This window comes from Diabrotica virgifera, chromosome 3 (assembly GCF_917563875.1).
Source record: "Diabrotica virgifera virgifera chromosome 3, PGI_DIABVI_V3a".
Taxonomy (NCBI): domain Eukaryota; kingdom Metazoa; phylum Arthropoda; class Insecta; order Coleoptera; family Chrysomelidae; genus Diabrotica; species Diabrotica virgifera.
Genome location: NC_065445.1, coordinates 182,542,981 through 182,562,538, shown reverse-complemented (window position 1 = coordinate 182,562,538; position 19,558 = coordinate 182,542,981). Strand labels below are relative to the sequence as shown.

Genomic DNA, 19,558 nt, shown 5'->3' with positions numbered 1-19,558 from the left:
TAAATAAAAAAAATAAATCTTTTTTGATTATGGCGCCATCTATCGACAACTAGAATAACTAGAATAAATGTTATAAATGTCTGTAATCAGAGACGTGCGTTTTTTTCTGTCACATACAATTTAATGCGTTAAAGAGAAATCGAAAAACTGTTACGCACTGAAAAATGGTCATGAAAAGGACTATAGCAGTCTGATTTTTGCATGAGAGTTTAATGAAAGGGTAACAAATCAATTGGATGTTCTGTCTGACAAAATACATGGGACGTTTTCGTAATCTGACGTTCCAACTGTTCCACAATTAAAACTTCCCCAGTTCCAGTGTTCCCCTTCATCAAAGTTTGTGCGACTAGACACCGTTAAGCTATTAACAAATTTTCAGCTTGCTATTAATCAACTTTTTTTTGGTACCAATTTTGGCACCAAAATAATCATAATCATAATTACCAGTTTAATCAATTTTACCAATTTTGGAAAATTGGCCAAAAACAAAAAAATTACCTACTAAAATCACCAGCCAGTTGTGTCTTGAGTTTTGCGAACCGACTATATCATTTAATGACAATGACAAATCAACAAAACAATCTACACTATGTACATAGTATGAACCTAAGTACATATATAAACTATAACTATATTATTTGAAAATAAAAAATAACTTAATTTCCAGTGGCGGCTCGTGATTTTTACCATAGGGGAGGCTATACCTAACTGTAAAATATCAAATATCTAGACAAATTTGCACTAGCAAAAAAAATCCGCCAAAAAATCTAATCTAAGGCCCTATTTTTTTGACCATTTTTATTTACATTTTATAATATCAACATAATTCATAATTTCATTATATCATATCATTTTAAAAATAGTTAGTCAAATTGTAAAAGTCTATTACCAAAGTTTGTGTCGTTTATTTGTTAACAATTATATCTTTATAAGTAGATATACATATCAGAATAAATACAGATTTGAACTTTTGAAGTCCATACAGGTTGAAGTTCCACATTTTAAGATACTCAACTGATTTTTTTTTAATTCTAAAAACGGCCTACTGCGAATCCAAAAACACGGTAAATTACCGATATTTTGCTTTGCAATACAGATATAGGAAAAAGTTATTTGAACAAGGTGTTCCAAATGTTATTCTAACCCCACATACCAAATTTCATCACAAAATTCGCACTTTTAGTTTTTTCATTATTTGTAGTCAGGATCCAAAAATTTCAGAGGAGGCTGCTGGCCGATCAACGGCTCTAAGGAGACCGGGTCTTCGTAAACGCTGCTGTGCTGCGCGGAGCATTAGCAAGTGAGATATTCCGGCCAGCAGCCTCCGCTCAAATTTTGGAATCCTGACTACAAAATAATGAAAAAACTAAAAGTGCGAATTTTGTGCTAAAATTTGGTATGTAAGGTTAGAATATTATTTGGAACAACTTGTTCAAATAACTTTTTCCGATATCTCTAACGCGAAGCAAAATAGCAAAGTAAACGCAAAACAGTGTAGCATGTGTAAAAGATTTATGGGGAGGCTAAGCCTCCCTTGCCTCCTCTGACCAGCCGCCTCTGTTAATTTCATATAACTAGAATTTGGATTCTACTGATGTGGATGTTATCTACCAACAAATACATGAAAATTGTAAAATTGAAATTGATAATAATGCACCTATTCAGACTTGTAAACATAATCCTAAATTACCATGGTTTGATAATGAGGTTTATAAAAAAATTAAAATTCGTGATGATGCATATAAGAATTTCAAATCATGTGGTCATGAAACACAAAAACAAGTTATGTGGAATAATTTCAAAAAACATAGAAATGATGTAGTTAGTACTTTAAAGTCCAAAAAATCTGCATACTATTATAATCAAATAGATAATTATAGATCAAATCCTAAAAAAATGTGGAAGACACTAAAAAAATTGGTCAATACAAATACAAAAGATACACCTAAATGTGTTCAATTTCGATGTAACATCACTGGTGAAATAGCCGTTAAAAGAGACAGTATGGACATATCTATGGGTTTTAATGAATATTTTGTTGAGAGTATTTCTAGTATTGTAAGTCATGCAGATTTTTTTAATGATTGGATAAATGTAAATTGTAATCTTTATTTGCCATTTGACAATTTTGTACAATTAACTTTGAAAGAGTTAGGTTCATTTATGAATGTGTTGGATAATAAATATTCTAACTATGAAATTTTAAATGGTAGAACGTTAAAGGAAATTTATGAGACAATTGGTCACATCATACTAAACTTAATTAATACGTCACTGGATGCTGGTAAGGTGCCAAATCAGCTTAAAACTAGTACAATTATTCCTATCCAAAAGATCAGTAATACAAATAAAGCTGAGGAATTTAGACCTATTAATACATTACCGACAATTGAGAAACTCCTGGAGCTAGTTGTTTATGAGCAATTAATGGAACATGTAAAAAGGAATTCAATTTTAATAGAAAATCAATCTGGGTTTAGAAAGAACCATTCTTGTGAAACTGCATTACAACTAACAATCTGCAAGCTAAAGAATGATATAAAAGATGGTAAATATACTATTGGAGTTTTTTTTTGGATCTGAAAAGAGCTTTTGAAACCATTGATATAATCATTTTATTAGCTAAAATTGAACAATATGGAGTTTCCGGTACGGTTTTAAGTTGGTTTGAAGATTATCTAAGCAATCGCAGGCAAAAAGTATGTTTTAATAATACAGTATCGACTGAGAAAGACATTTTGGTAGGGGTACCTCAAGGTAGTGTCCTTGGACCACTCCTCTTCATACTGTATATAAATGATATAGATTTGTTTTTGGATTGTGAATTTATCAATCTTTTTGCTGATGATACTTTGATAGCATGTAGTGATGTTAAGTTAGAGAATGCTGTAGAGAAGATGAACAGAACACTTGATCGAGTTAATAAATACCTCAACATGAATAAATTAAAACTAAATATTGATAAAACCAAAGCTGTTATTTTTACTACTAAATATAAGTATAGTTTAATAAATTTAAATCTGATTAATTTACACATTAACAATGAAGAGATCAAAATTGTAAAAAACGGCAAAATATTTAGGTTTTCAGCTTGATAACGTGCTGTCATTTGATGGACATTTTGAGTATATAAGTAAAAAAATTTCAAAAAAATTGTACTTTTTCACCAGAATAGCTCAAAATCTGTCGACTGAGACTAAAGTAACTGTATATAATACAATAATACAGCCACACTTTGATTACTGTGCATCGATTGTATATTTATTCAGTCTTAATAAAATTAGTCAGTTACAAAAACTTCAAAATAGAGGGATGCGCATCATATTAAGAACTAGTAGAATAACGCCAATATTGATTATGTTAAAATCACTTGAATGGTTGTCAGTTCGTCAACGTTTGCATTACCTAACCATGGTTTTTGTGTATAAAATATTGAACTCGTTGGCTCCATCTTACTTTCAAAAATATGTTTCTTTTCAGAGAGATGTACATGATTATAATACAAGGGGTACAAATAATCTACATATTGTTGAGTTTAAAAATAGCTTTATGATGAATTCTTTAATTTGCAAAGGGTTTAGAGAATATAATGAACTACCTCTCGATTTAAGAACTTGTAGAAACATTAATACATTCAAGTACAGTTTAAAAAAATATATTATAGAGAATAAGATGTGTTGAATGTATTTGTGTTGCCTTGTATGTATACTTATTGTGCTTACATTAATCGCATTGGTATTTTATTCAAATGTTTGTGGCTTTCGATATTGACATTTTAATTAGTTTCAGTTTTTTACTTTTTAAATTTTAAATTATCAAATGTTTGTGGCTTTAGGTATTGACATTTTAAATTAGTTTTAGTTTTTTACTTTTTAATCAAGTATATTCAAATGGGAAATAAGCCACAATTTTACCTAAAAATGATTTTATTAACGTTTCGACGCCCAAGTCGGGTGTCGTTGTCAAAATACAAAATAATACTAAATAAACAAAAATGTTGTTGCTTAGTAAAAAATTCTTCTATAATTTATTTAATCTGACTCATTTATATCGGCAATTCAGATACGTATTATACATTTTAAAGTAGACGACTTTAAAATGATATTGCCAATATTGATGAGTTGCGTTCCTGGGACGACTTACTAAAAGATAGTTCATTCGATTACATGAAATCAATCCCAACTCAAGAATATCCGCCACAAAAAATCATAGCATGTGATCTGTCTTTAAAAAGACAACCAAATGCAACGGTGGCACTGAAATTCTCGCGTTAGAGATTCCATAGTAAATCACGAGGGAAAACCAGGAAAAACCTCGTGATACTATCCCGACATCGTAAGTATTTGGGTTTACATTTAGTTTACTCTCAAAACTAATACCAAATTCTGACTTGATATTTTAAATTTTAAATAATACTAAAATACTAAATATGTACTAACTCGATATGTTACTGATTTACTAATTGTGGTATTTTCTTTCTATTGACTTCCTCCTTTAATATGGGTAACCACATCCTACTGCATTCTACCGAGGAATTTGCGACACAATTGGTTTCATTTAGCATAATTAGAGCCGCTTCTTTGATTCTTCTCTTTTTACTATCTGCTTCTTTTAGGACTATACTTGAATCTCTCCACTGAACTCTATGTTCATTATCCCATGCGTGTTGACATATTTGAGATCTATCAAATTCTCTATTTTTTATATAAGACTGATGTTCATTTACTCTAATGTCTAATGGTCTTGACGTTTCACCTATATAAAATTGTTCGCATTCACAAGGTATTTTATAAATACAATTCTTTGTTCTTTCTTGTTCACTGTTAAATTTTAAAGTCGTCTACTTTAAAATGTATAATATGTATCTGAATTGCCGATATAAATGAGTCAGATTAAATAAATTATAGAAGAATTTTTTACTAAGCAACAACATTTTTGTTTATTTAGTATTATTTTGTATTTTGACGACACCCGACTTGGGCGTCGAAACGTTAATAAAATCATTTTTAGGTAAAATTGTGGCTTATTTCCCATTTGAATATACTTGATTATAAAAATGCCACAAGAAAATAGCTTCAGAACAACATTTACTTTTTAAATTATGTTATGGACTATATCAATACTTGTATTGTTTTGACTATATGTACTTTAGCATGTTTATATTAGGTTATCCTATTTCAAATAAACTATTATTATATTATTATTATACTATATTCCTACAACCTACAACGACAATGTCTTGTCAGAACATTCTGTTCGACAGAGTGCGTTGTAGGAAAAAGATAGCGAATGTTTGATTTGGAAAATAGTACCATGGACATGGGGTTCATTTTTTCAAATCCTGGAAAAACTAATAAATATTTTCGAAAAATTTAAATGCAGAATGACAGATTAAGGTACTAGTACACTTTAAAAGACCAAAAATAATCATTTTTTTCAAGAATTTTTTTCTCAGAACCTGTATTAAAAATGAACATAAAACTTTTTACATAATAATATCTAACTCTTAGCCAAGCCGCACACCAAAGAAACATGAAACGAAAAACATGAAACATGAAACGAAAAACATGTTTCATGAAACTAAAACACTGCTAAATAAATCTCAATGTCCGCCTACCAATGAAATGAGTGTGATTCATGCTCATGACTAGTGTGACCAACTAGCCCGAAAAATCCGGGACATGGCCCGAATTACGAAGTCGTGTCCTGGCGTCCCGGACCAGGCTTCCGGGCCATCCGAATTTTCAATGTTTTGGTAAAATTCTATTTTGAAATTTTGAATATTCTTCTAAGAATTCATATCAAACTGAATTGGTAGGACGAAAAAAGTCAACAATTTCGAGAGTGTAATATTACGATCAATGTTTGGGGTGGCTCATAGATAAAAAAACAAATAAATGGATTAGAAACAAAACCAAAGTAAAAGACGCAGGAGAACATGCTGCCAAATTAAAATAGAGCTTTGCAGGACACAATGCCCGACTGAAGGATAAAAGATGGAATCATGAAATACAACAATGGAGACCGTGGTTAGGAAGAAGAAGCAAAGGAAGGCCACAAATGAGATGGGCTGATGACATAAAGAACTTTGGAGGACACAACTGGAAACACGTGGCGTAAAATAGACAACACTGGATTTAATTGAGGGAGACCTATGTCCAAAGTTGGATTTCTGAAGGCTGATGAAGAAGAAGAATATTAATACCACATCCAAAACGCTGTATATCGTGGTATTTGGTATTATAGTTCTACAAAAACTCAAACTTTGAACTTTTTTTTCGTTTCTGTATCTTAATTATCGTCATTATCATTACAACCAATTATTGTGGCTTAACCCCATTAAAAATATCATTGTCAACATAAAAATGTTTAATAAATAAAATGATGATATTATGAAAGTTCTATATTATAAAGAATGTCCCGATTTTCATTGAAAAGTCCCGGATTTCAGGTATTTTTTTCAGCCGTGTCCCGAATTTGACTAAATAGGAGTTGGTCACACTACTCATGACACATTTTTATTTTCGGAGAGTTTCATAAATGGCCGGACGTATATTTGTTTAGCACTGTTTTATTTCCATGAAACGTAATTTACGTTTCATGATTCTTTGATGTGCGGCCTGCCTTAGAGAGTACAAGAAATATATCTTTTTTCATTTATGCACGTGTACTAATATTGTAGACGGCGCAAAAGTTGAGTCCTCGAAAAATGATGGCGGACAGTTAATCTCAGGATTGGGATATCTGAAACAAAAAAATCGTACTACATTTGAAAAAGGAAGGTTTCTTACGTGACAATTTACCACAATTTGACCAAAAAATAAAAAATAAATATTTTTTAACCATGAAAAACTGAAGAAAAACTGGCGATTTTTTCACAATTTTTTTTCAAATTTCCGTATAATCTTATTTTTACGGAATTTTCCACTAAAGGTAGTAAATTGTCATGTAAGAGACCTTCCTTTTTCAAATGCCGTACGATTTTTTTATTACAGAGATCCCAATCCTGAGATTAACTGTCCGCCATCGGAACTACTTTTTTTCGAGGCCTCGACTTTGGCGCCCTCTACAATCTTAGTGTACGTGCATAAATGAAAAAAGATATATTTTTTGTATTTTCTAAGAGTTAGATATTAATATGTAAAAAGTTTTATGTTTATTTTTAATAAGGGTTCTGAGAAAAAAAATCTTGAAAAAATGCTAATTTTTGGTCTTCTAAAGTGTACTAGTACCTTAAATTATTACCGAGGGCCGAAAGTCCCTTAGAATAAATAAAAAGTTTCTTTTGAATGAGATAGTTGAAATTAAAAATCAGACTAAATATTCTTAGTATTTTCAGTTTTCAGGGACTTTCGGCCCTCGGTAATACCATAATCTTTCATTCTGCATTTAATTTTTTCAAAAATACAGTGGAACTTCGATAAGTTGGATTAATCGGGACCGTGGCCGATCCGGATTATCGAAAATCTGGGTTAGTCGGAGAATATGATAAAAATTAATAACATAAGGTATATAATGAAAACAATACAAAGAAACTCCGTTATAATTGCAAAAACATGAAATACATATGCACAGTACATCTAAATGACGTATAGTTGTATCCAGTATTGTTCATTTCTTAGAAAAAAACTCACGTCAATCCGAAAAATGTTTGTTTTGTCTGATGAAAATTGGTCTGGGTTAGCCGGACTTCCGGGTTATCGGAGGCCGACTTATCAAGGTTCCACTGTACTTATTTTCTCAGGATTCGTAATGAATCCCATGAATGAATAAAATGAATGAATAAAAAATGAATCCCATTTAAATAGCATTGGAGCCGAAAATTCGTACCGATCCCCTTAACATGGAAAACTAAAAAAATACCAAGTGACTGAAACACAGCTACTTGCTGTAATACTGCCTATAAACAAAAAAGGAGATTCGAGAGAATGTGGAAATTCCCTAAGTAACATGTTAGTACAGGTTATCACTGTTATCAGACAGTTTCTCACAGTACCACAAAGGCTGAAGTTCATCTTGCTTTAACTGCAAGACTCGACTACTATTTTCAATTCATGTGAAAACAGCTATTTTAGCAAGTAGACTAGTTTGGGTAAAAAGCATGCTAGTGTATTCAACCTCTAACTTTACTAATGAAAACAAAACTTACTAATTTTTACTTTTCTTACCTGAGTTATAATCATCTGGTTCAATCTTCAAGGCTGTTATATCAGTGGATACCTGAGTCTCTGTATATCTTGGATCATTTTCAAAAAACTCTTCCTTAATTTCAGCTTTTACTGCACTATCTACTAAAAAATAGGAATTATAGCAAATTGTTAGTAGAATTTTGCTCTACCTGAGATACCTTCTAGTTCATTCTTCAAGTTCCCAAGATTAGTTGATGTGGCTAGCCGATTCTCTATGTGACTTTGGTTACAATCAACAGATTCCTCTTTAATTTTAATTTTAGATTCCATAGCTAACTAATAAATTGAATAAAACTATTGGAGCATACAAGAAATGATAAAAAATTGTAAAACAAACATTGAACAAAAAAATTGTTGTCTATAGGGCTTTTCATCGATTGTCATTTGTTTCGAGCTTCTGTCATGTGTCACATAATATTAATATATCTACGACATACGTCTTTGATTTGTATCATTGGGTGCATTCAGCAGACTCAATCGATGACTAATCGCTTAGTGATTTTCTGCTGAATGCCACATAAATTGTCGATTAGTTATCATTCGATGGCTTATCGGTCGCCATTTTAAACATCGGTTTTGAAATATGATTTCTTAGCAAATCAAAATAAGATTGACGTATGACGTGTGTCTAACACGTATATTTTAAGTTATGTATCTTAAAAAAACATGAATTGAAGGCAAGGAAGGCTAAAAGGCATATAAATCACGCTGATAAATATCTGAGCTGCTTTGTTGGATTATTCGTATGTACCTATTAGGTTTACCTATGTCGCAAGAAATTCAAGAATTTGAAAATATGTATGAATTAAATGGGGTTATTTATAAATTACCATTTCATAATAATTTTTATTTCTGTTCTTGGGGTGTCTTTCACGTATTTGCAAATCATTTTGAAAAATGTGACAGTTGTCATAACCTGTTTCGTATGTACATGAAAGTATACCATTCAGAAGAATCGTTAGCGATTACACATCGCTAAGTAATCGATTAGTCATCGCAGTTTTCTGCTGAATGCAGCCATGGTATTACCAATAACGTATGACGTAGATATATTAATATTATGTGACACATGACAGAAGCTCGAAACAAATGACTGTGAATGAAAAGCCCTATTTATTATGGCTCCAGTACACGTTGGGCCAACTAGTTGGCCAATGAGTTGGGCCAATAAGTTGGGCCAAGTAAGAACAGTGAATACATGGTGATTACACGTTGGTGGAGTTATCAGTCTGCATTAACCTTTCTTAGTGGGTAAACAAAAAACAAACTCTGATTATGGATATGGATGTGGAGACTGTAGCAGCTGTCGCAATTAATTTGTACAATGCGTTCAATGCTTATAGAAAAGTGTACCAAACAAGAGTGATTAAAAAACAATGGCGCAAACGACGGTGCTTTTACACCGAAAAAAGTATTCATATTAAAACACAACCTTAAAATTAATACTTATAAACAGTAGAGAGATATCGCAAATGCAAACGATAATATCGTGTCAAGACGTAAATAACGTATAACGTTCTATTTCAGCACAGGCAACAAGAGAGTTATCGCAAATGTTCTGGGGCGGGGCTTAACGTTATTATGACAACCGACGTTTGGTATTACAATGTAACCTAGAAATTAATTTTGAGGAATACTGTAATTGTTTGTTTTTGAAAAATGAATTTGGATATTGAGCTGGTTGACATGCATTTTAATTTTAATGATTTAACCAACAATAAATATAAATAGTTAGTATAAAAATAATATAAAATATCTGAATAAATAATATCCTAACCACAAAAAGTAGTCTATTGTAGACAAAATAAAAATGCACGTATTTCTCAACATAAGATGATTCACAGTATTTAGTTTATAAAATTTGTATTCTATACATTATTTTTATGTTTCATCCCAAATGTCAAATTAGCGTTAACGTTATTACCGTCCCTTATTTCAACCTAAATAGCGGGACACGCTATCCGGTATTAGCGTAACATTCATTCTGCGCTTGCGTACATGTCAAAATAGCGTATTCCGCTATTAGCGTGCGATAAAAATGCATTTGCGATATCTCTCTAGTATCAGTATTCGCTCCGAGCGTTAACAAAGTGTCAAAGCATAATCGACCGACCTGCTCATGGTGGCGATTTTTTGAAATTTTATAAGGACGCTTTGTGTATGTTTAAATGAGATATTTAAAAAAAAATGCCGTGTCACGCTAGTGATATGTATTAATATAAACAGAAAATAAAAACGCACTTAATCTGATATAAATTCTTCACTTTCCAATATTGATTATCAGTTAGATTTTGTATACATAACCTCACTATCGCAGTTTATGTCAATAAATCTTTATTAACGGAAAAGAAAATATTTTTGTTGCACTACAAATTACAGTATAAATTAATAACTAATGAATTCTAACAACTGTATTCGGTTATTATCACTACAAAATAACATATTCAAGTTTAACAAAATAATCCCATAAGACTCAATGTTAAAACGTCCTTACAAAATCTGACAGCGTGTCACGTGACTGTAAGTAGAGGGGAGACGCACGGAGCCAATTGTGAGAAGAGAAAACAAATATTTTAAACTCAACGACAACAACGTGTTCAGTGTTCATAACCAAACAGCTGTTTGGCAGATCGCGCAAGTCCCAAAAATCCTTTGATTTGTGCACCAAATACCGACAAGATTCGGTTTGTAGACCAACGCTGACCGCCAATCGCAAACTCATGCCAAGTGGTCCTGTACACGTTGGCCCAACTCCTTGGCCCAACTGATTGGCCCAACGTGTACTAGCCCCATTAGGTGTAAGGTGTAATGATGGTAATGACAATGACACTAATGACAGATGACTGACTAGTATGAGTGTGATCATAGCCACCTTTACAACAAGCCATGAAGTTGAAACTTGGCAACATCTAATATCTACGTTCCGTCAGGCGTTCATTTATAAACACGAGTACACAGTTGATCTTTTCCAGTGCGTCTCCATTGCGTCTACATCTACGCTACGTCAAACTATGAATCCAACTTAAATTTTACTTGAATTTGTACTTTAAAATCTTGGTTTCGTAAGTGGTAGTCCGAAAGTCAGACTACGACGTCATCAATTGCGACGTTGCCTTTTCCTTCATGGCTTGTAAGTGTGGTATGAGGATGTGTATGTCATTGTCAACAATGTCAAATGTCAACTGATAGTTTGTTTTGGTTTTTAATTTTTAACATCAAACATATTCATGTTGTTTTAAATGGTTTTATTTTTACATTTACAACGCACAAGCTGGATTATTTTAAGTTATTTTTTAAGATATTATTTAGTTTAAGTTATTTTTTAATATACTTTTAAATTCGAAATGGAATTAAGGGAAGATTATATAAAAACAAACCAAAATGTTTTAATATTATCAATTAAATCAGAACTGGAAGAATGCATGTTTGAAAGTAATTACACAAAGGACTCCTTATCAGATTCGTATTGTCCGGACGATATTAAAATAGAAGAACATGTATTACAATGTGAAATAGGTAGCCCATTCCCGGTTATCAAGCAAGAAGTTAAGACAGAAATCAAAGAACTGGATGAACAAAATTTACAAGTGAACCATGGGAGTGAAACTCGATTTAAAAATACGAAAGAATTAGACTCAGAAAAAGCTGTAAAATTACATATAGGTGCTTCAACTGAGATAGATCATGAAAAACATGGTAGAAGTATGAAAACATCAAAATCACTGTCCAACATTGGCAAAAAAAGTAAGTTTTAGTCTGTATGTATATTATGTTACCGGCCAAACCCAATTTCAGGACAAAATAGTTCGTCCTGAAAGTGATAGTCCTAAATGTGATAGGATAAACTAGTTTAAACTCAACAAATTAAGGAATAAAAGGAACAGATCTCTAGCTTATAATGCGGCCCCAGACAATTCCAATTCAGCAGTTATGAATAGATCTATATCATATATAGGTAGGGTTACCATAAATTATTAAGGCCAAATCCAGACAGGGGTAGTCCAATGGGTTGTAGAAAATGTAAAATGTGAATTTGACTGTGTTACTACCTCTACATTGTACATATATGCGAAATGCATAGTCTGTACTGGGCCCAGGGATAGGATGTTCTTCATCTGTTCTTCTTTCGTACTTCAGAAGACATAATTTTTATCAAAAGTGGCTTGTCATTTTTTATTTTATCATGGAATTCGGAACATGACATTACAGAATTTGCTTTAATACAGTCAAACCTGCCATATCCGGATCAATGTGGCGACAGACCGATCATGATATGAAAAATCCGGATATCAAGACCACTACTTCTTTTACAGTCTCTGAAACGTTTTCTCCTTCATACATTCCAGTAATCAACGCCGTCAATAACTTTCGTCAATAGACACATTTTCTAGATTCTATAATACATTATTTTGCCATCTTTTAGTGCGTTGTCCAACAGCAGGACTGCCCTTCTCGGTAGATTCCAGTAGATCCGGACAGCGCAGAACCGTCCGGATATGGCAGGTTGTACTGTATTGAGAAGCTCCTTTACAGGCAGATATAATCTTCCTCTTTCAGCCGTCCATATAAAATTCATCATCAAAAAGATATGTTTAGTAGAAGCCTAAGTACCAGGCAGACAAAAGATGAATTCTACTATTTTAAAAATATTCGTAAAGGAAACGTTGCTTTTAGAAAATGCTTCAAATATTTCTTGCCATTTGTCATCAGCGTTTGGGGTTTCTTCTTTAGGTAATAATGTCCATTTAGGTTTCAGCTTTTTAGAACTTGGAGAAGTGACGAGCACTCATCAATTAATTCATCCACATTGACAGAATTCGGTACAACGCCGACTACAGTTAAAGCGCTCTCTTCCATCTCTTTCCAGGTAGGATCACCTTGTAACCTTAACCATTTGATTTAGCGCAGAATGAAACTTCCCACTGTTGGGAAGTTTTTTCCATTTTTTTTTTAGTAAAGAAGAAAATCCGGACATTTCTCATATCCGGACGCCAAACCAGACATGTCTTTCAAATCCGGACTGTCCGGACATGTCTTTCAAATCCGGACCGTCCGGACGAAATCCGGACGTATGGTAACCCTATATATAGGTTATCCTTCAGACAATATAGCTAAAATCTTAAATAACATTCATAACTTAAAGCTTTCATTTAAGGGGTCATATACGTTTCTCGAGCTTAAAAAGTAGTCTAAATGTAATGATAAATTGTATGAAAACTATTGGGCTAATTGATTACATTTTTTTTTAATTTTAAAGGTGGACTCTTTATGGATCATAAAACATATGCTAAAAGTTAAAAAATAATTAAAAATATGGCGGCTGCGTCCAGTGGCGTAGAACATGTTTTTTTTTTTCAGGCCAAACGGTGGGCATGATTCAGCTCGTAATATTTATCTGAAACAAAAATGGTTTATTTGTTATCATTTTTTAGAGTCATATTTCTCGTGTGATGAGAGGAATTAAAAAAAAAGATTACGGAAATGGTTGAAATTTTAAAAAACGTCGTAATTCTCACCTCTAAAAAAATAGTGTATTTTTTTATTGCTATTCGAAAATGGTTAAATTTAATCAAAAAAGGCTCTCGTCACACGATAGTGAATCTAATTTAGAATATGTATGCCAAAAATGAAGTTAATCGGATGAACGGTTAAGCAGTTGTCATGCCGACCATTTGACCTGAAAAGAAAAAACACGTTCTACGCCACTGGACGCAGCCGCGATGTTTTTAATTATGTTTTAACTTTTAACATATGTTTTATGTCCACCTTTAAAATTAAAAAAAAAAATGAAATCAATTAGCCCAATAGTTTTCATACAATTTATCATTACATATAGGGCCGGTTGTTCGAACGCTAATCAACAATGATCACTATCAAATATTTAATTACTATCACCAAAACTGTCAATGTCAACTTTTATTGGGTTGCTGAAAACATAATTGATTATAATTATGAGATTAGTTAATCAATTAACATAACAATTATTAACATAATTGATTAAGTAATTTCATAATTGTAATCAATTATGTTTTCAGCAACCCAAACAAAGTTGACATTAACAGTTGGTGGCAGTAATTAAATATTTGATAATGATCATTGTTGATTAGCGTTCGAACAACTGGCCCTTAGACTACTTTTTAAGCTCGAGAAACGTATATGACCCCTTGAATGTAAAGATAACATCAAGTCTATTTTTTCTCATACTAAAGACAAAATTAAAAAAACTTCAAAAAGTGGCATTTATAAATTGTCATGTGGTGACTGCCCTGTGACCTACATGGGTAGAACGATGCGACCTTTGGATACACGTATTAAAGAACATCTGTCAAAGGTTTATAAATCTGTACTCATTTGACTTTCGTCAAGTGAAGATCGTTTCGACAGCAAATGAGCGTAAAAATTAACATTAACATACGATAGAAAAAGATAATTACAGAATTAATGTTTTTACCTTCATTAAATAGTTAAATTCAATAAATAGTCCGGGCGCTTTAGTGAAAATATGTGCCATGGGAGAGCAGAAATACCAAGAGTGAGCAAATAAATTAAATAAAATGGAAAATTCCTACTATTTTCAACCAGGACAACAAATACAATCACAACTTAATTATGTAGATCCTAATAACCAATATAATCAACCCAATTATCCACAAATACAGGGTCCCATACTACAGCAAATGCAACCTATGGTTTCCCAATATACTCCTTCAATATCCATCATGCCAAGTCACAGTCAATGTCTTCAACAAATCTCACAACCACCACAAATTACAATTTTACATTACAAATTTGTACAACACAGTACAAGGTAAACAAAGTAAAAAAAGATTAAATTCTCCAGATGAAGACAAAATATACAGACAAACTAAAATAACGAAGTACTGGCTTCAACAACCTATTGAAACTAAAAATCGTTTTGAAAATCTGAGCAAAGAAGATGAGGAAACAATGGAACAGGGAAAAGAAACCAACGAAACTAAAAAACCTCCACCAATAACCATATATAACGTAGGTACTGTAAATCCTATACACAAACTACTTAAAAAAATTACAAATAACGAGTATACAATAAAGAGCCTAGGCACAGACACAGTGAAGGTCCAACTTAATCAAGCTGATCATTATGAGCCTGTAATAAAGGAGTTAGAAGCGAAAGAAACCAAGTTCCATACATATAGATTAAAACAAAATAAAACATTTCAAGTAGTCATAAAAGGTCTTCACCATTCAACTGATGCTGATGACATTAAAACTAGCTTAAAAGAATTGGACCATGAAGTGACTAACATATATAATATCAAACACACAATAAATAAATCACCACTACCTATGTTTTTTATAGATCTCGAGCCTAAAGACAATAATAAAAAAATATACGAAATTACAGTTTTAGCAAACAACAGAGTACAAATTGAAGCTCCTTACACAAAAAGAGAAATCCCGCAATGCGCAAGATGCCAGGGATATGGCCATACAAAAAATTACTGCAGAAAAATTGCACATTGCGTTAAATGCTCTGGACCACACCTAATGAAGGAATGCTCAAGAAAAGTAAGAGATGAAAACGTAAAGTGCATAAATTGCAAGGGAAACCATTCATCATCATCATTCTCTTTGCCTTATCTCTATGCGGGGTCGGCTTCCCTAATTGCATTTCTCCACACAATTTTATCTTGGGTCATATCAATGTTAATCCCCTTTACCAACATGTCCTGCTTTATCGTCTCCCCCCAGGTCTTCTTTGGTCTTCCTCTCCTACTCCTTCCAGGAATCTGCACTTTAGCTATTCTTCGTATTGTGGTGATTAACGTCTCGACGTTGAACATGACCAAACCATCTTAACCTATGCTCTCTCATTTTGGAATCAATTGGTGCCACACCTAGACTTCCCCTAATATACTCATTTCTAATTTTATCCTTCTTTGTCACTCCACTCATCCATCTAAGCATTCTCATTTCCGCCACATGCATTCGTTCACTGGCGGATCCAGAAATTTTGTTTGGGGGCGGTCATGGGTCTTGAGGGTGATTTAATTACCTATCTCTAATGTAAGGTCACTTAGTCTTACCAACGCTAGGATACGTGGGTTTACAATTATGGGGGGGGGGTCATGACCCCCGTGACACCCCCCTAGATCCGCCAGTGCATTCGTTGTTCCTCTTTCTTTTTCACTGCCCAACATTCAGTTCTGTACATCATAGCCGGTCTTATGGCTGTTTTATAGAATTTTCCCTTCAGCTTCATTGGAATTTTTCTGTCACACAACACACCACTCGCTTCTTTCCACTTCATCCATCCAGCCCTAATTCTACTGCATGCATCTCCATCTATTTCTCCATTACTCTGTAATACCGATCATAAGTACTTAAAACTATTGCTTTTTACAATCAGTTCACCATCCAAAGATACCATTTTGGCTACCATCCAAATATGTACTCTGTTTTTGTCCTACTAAGTTTTAAGCCTTTTTCCTCCAGAGCTTACCTCCACTGTTCCAGTTTTTGTTCTAAGTCTCTTTCACTATTTTCTACTAACACGACATCATCAGCATACATTAAGCATCATGGAATGTTCCCCTATAGTTTCGCTGTTATCTGGTTCAAAACTAATGAGAATAAATACGGACTAAGCACAGAGCCTTGGTGCAATCCTACTTTCACATGAAATTTATCAGTCTCTCCCACACCTGTCCTAACACTAGTCGTTACTTCCTCATACATATCCCTCACAATCTTTACATATTCACCAGGGACTCCTATCTTATTGAGTGTCCACCACAGAATCTCTCGAGGAACTCTATCATATGCTTTCTCAAGATCAATGAATACCATATGAGCGTTTGTTTCTTTACTCCTGTATTTTTCGATCAACTGCCTTATAATGAAAATTGCATTTGTTGTTGATCTGCCCTGCATAAAGCCAAATTGATTCTCGGATATGTCGGTATCTTCACGTATCCGTCTATCAATTACTCTTTCCCATATTTTCATGGTGTGGCTAAGCAGTTTTATAGCCCTGTAGTTTGTACATTGTTGTGTATCTCCCTTGTTTTTGTAAACAGGTAGCAGTATACTGCTACTCCATTCGTCTGGCATTTGTCCAACTTCCATAATTCTATTAAATAGGCCTGCTAGCCACCTTGTTCCTGTCTCTCCCAATGCTCTCCATATTTCCCCAGGAATATCATCTGGTCCTACCGCTTTTCCTTTCTTTATTTTTTGAAGCGCTTGAGCCACTTACTCGTTTGTTATTTTGGTGACCATTGCCGTTGACTCTACAGGCTGTCTGTCAAATTCTTCATTTAATAGTAAAGTAGGATCCTACATAGCATACCTAATAATAACCAGACCAAAGTGAATTTACTAGAAGATGTAGAAATAAGCAGAGAAATGAAAAGAAACCCTCAAAACTGTGTTAACACCCATATTCAATTAAATTGTAAATTTGATCCTATCTTTAAGAAATTTCTTTAATAATTTTGGTTTAGTATGGGAGCGTTCAAGTATTATGTAACGCGATTTTTGAAGATTTTTGACCCCTTCTCCCTACGTAACGCACTGTAATGGGCGTTTAACTATTACGTAATGCAATTTTTGAAGATTTTTGACCCCCCCCCCCCCCAACCTGCGTTATGTAATACTTGAACGGTCCCTATACAGTATACCCAACAATTTATTGAAAGTTTTTTGAACATTACTTTTTAGGTAGGTATTCTTGAGTTTCTTTCATTGATTACATATTTGTAAATAAGTAAAATATTTGAGATTTGTCTAAATTAATTAATAAATTTTATAAAATAACAGCTTTTGAACTCTGAACTTATCAAATGAGATTTCTCCTAGTTTTGATTTCATCTAACTTCTTCCACACTTGGTCAAACTATAACAGTTTTGTTTTTAAAAGAATTTTGATAAATTATATACACGTTAATATTTCACTCACAATATTAATAATAGTATTTTTTTTTAAATTTAGTATCTTCACTTAATAGTTATTTGTGATATACAGTCGACTCGCGTTAATTCAAACCTGCGATAATTCGAACCTCTATAATTCAAAGTTATCACGAGTTCCCTACAAAATCTCTTTATATCTCGAACCAAATCAATACATTTTGATGCACTTGGTAATTCGAATGAAAAAAATCAATACTATATAACAAAACGACGAGTTAATTCGAACTCATCGGCATCCAGCACTCGACAATTATTGAATTCATTTTGGATTTACATGTTTACTCTGATTGGAGTACGAAGGGAACCATTCTCGTTGGAAAACTATGCATCCTACGAAGAAACTTGTAAGAACATTATTTGCTTAGAATGGCCCAAAAAATACAAAAAAATGTTTTGTTTTGCGAGAAATCGCTGTTATGTAATTCCTCAAGTTCTTTGTTTATAACAATCTTATCGACATCCGGATCAACTGTTACCCAAAAAATTCGTGTTCTACGGGTCAAAATACATAAAGAAAACTTGGGAAAAAGTCCATCTGAATAAAGGAGGCCGTTGGACCCCCCTGGCGACAGGACTAGTTGTACTATTAATGTTAATAAATGAAATATAAATATTTTGACATTTCACAATTTGACAATTCACTTTTGACTGCAGTGCCTTTAAAATTTTAAAGCACTAGTGCTTTAAAGTAGCATTTTTAACGCTCCTATGGAGTGCTAAAAATTTCATTTTTAACACGGTTGTAGAAAAAATTCATTAAACCTATACATAGCTTTTTAGTCATTTTCAATTTTAATTAATTTTTAATTATTATTTACGAATATAGAGGTCGCATAAGATAGTGGTTCCTTCTTTATCATTTTAATGAATGACAGTCCTCCTTAGCAGTTCACGTAAGCACAAAATGGTTTGACTCAGCCATGTTGTCTTTTTTAAAATAAAAAGAAATTACAGTAGGAAAAATGAAAGAATACCCATGAACGAACATATAAAACACGCTGTATTTTCCTGTCACTTTGTCACACAAAAAATTGGCCAGCGCACGTACATGTAATAATTATTGTTTCATATACTTGCACTGGACAATTTTCTTTGTGAGACGGTTACAGGAAAATACAGCGAGTTTTATATGTTCGTTCATGGGTATTCTTTCATTTTTCCGACTGTAGATGTGATTTTATTCATATTAAGGGGTTGTTATACCCGATATCTGAGGCTTTTGCCCAGTATCTATGTTTTTATTGTGTCGTTTAGCAATTGCTCTTCTATGAAGGTTTTTTAAGAGGACATAAGTTTTTCAATCTATTATTTTATAAAAAATCTTACCTTAAATGTCCTTTTAGGAAGCTCTGATGATGGCACGTAATGTCCTGAAAGTACTTAGCTGATAATAAACATTTTTTACACACTAT

General features: G+C 33.0%; 2 protein-coding genes across 5 annotated transcripts in view; one reads left to right on the top strand and one right to left on the bottom strand.

The window, feature by feature from the left end:
* The window catches only part of LOC126881440 (zinc finger protein 664-like), a 53,885-nt gene extending 45,015 nt beyond the window's left edge, over positions 1-8,870 (bottom strand). For 2 of the 4 annotated variants that reach the window (XM_050645727.1, XM_050645725.1), the window contains exons 1-2: positions 8,348-8,870; positions 8,169-8,291 (exon numbers count right to left, since the gene is read on the bottom strand). In XM_050645727.1, coding sequence (XP_050501684.1) covers positions 8,169-8,291; positions 8,348-8,459 — 235 coding nt within the window. In that variant the 5' untranslated portion in view covers positions 8,460-8,870. The remainder of the gene's footprint in view (positions 1-8,168; positions 8,292-8,347) is intronic. The other 2 variants (XM_050645726.1, XM_050645728.1) reach the window with 2 other exon arrangements.
* Positions 8,871-11,387: 2,517 nt separating this feature from the next.
* Positions 11,388-19,558, top strand: part of LOC126881441 (zinc finger protein 570-like) — a 33,214-nt gene continuing 25,043 nt past the window's right edge. The window contains exon 1 of the mRNA XM_050645729.1: positions 11,388-11,933. Coding sequence (XP_050501686.1) covers positions 11,534-11,933 — 400 coding nt within the window. The 5' untranslated portion in view covers positions 11,388-11,533. The remainder of the gene's footprint in view (positions 11,934-19,558) is intronic.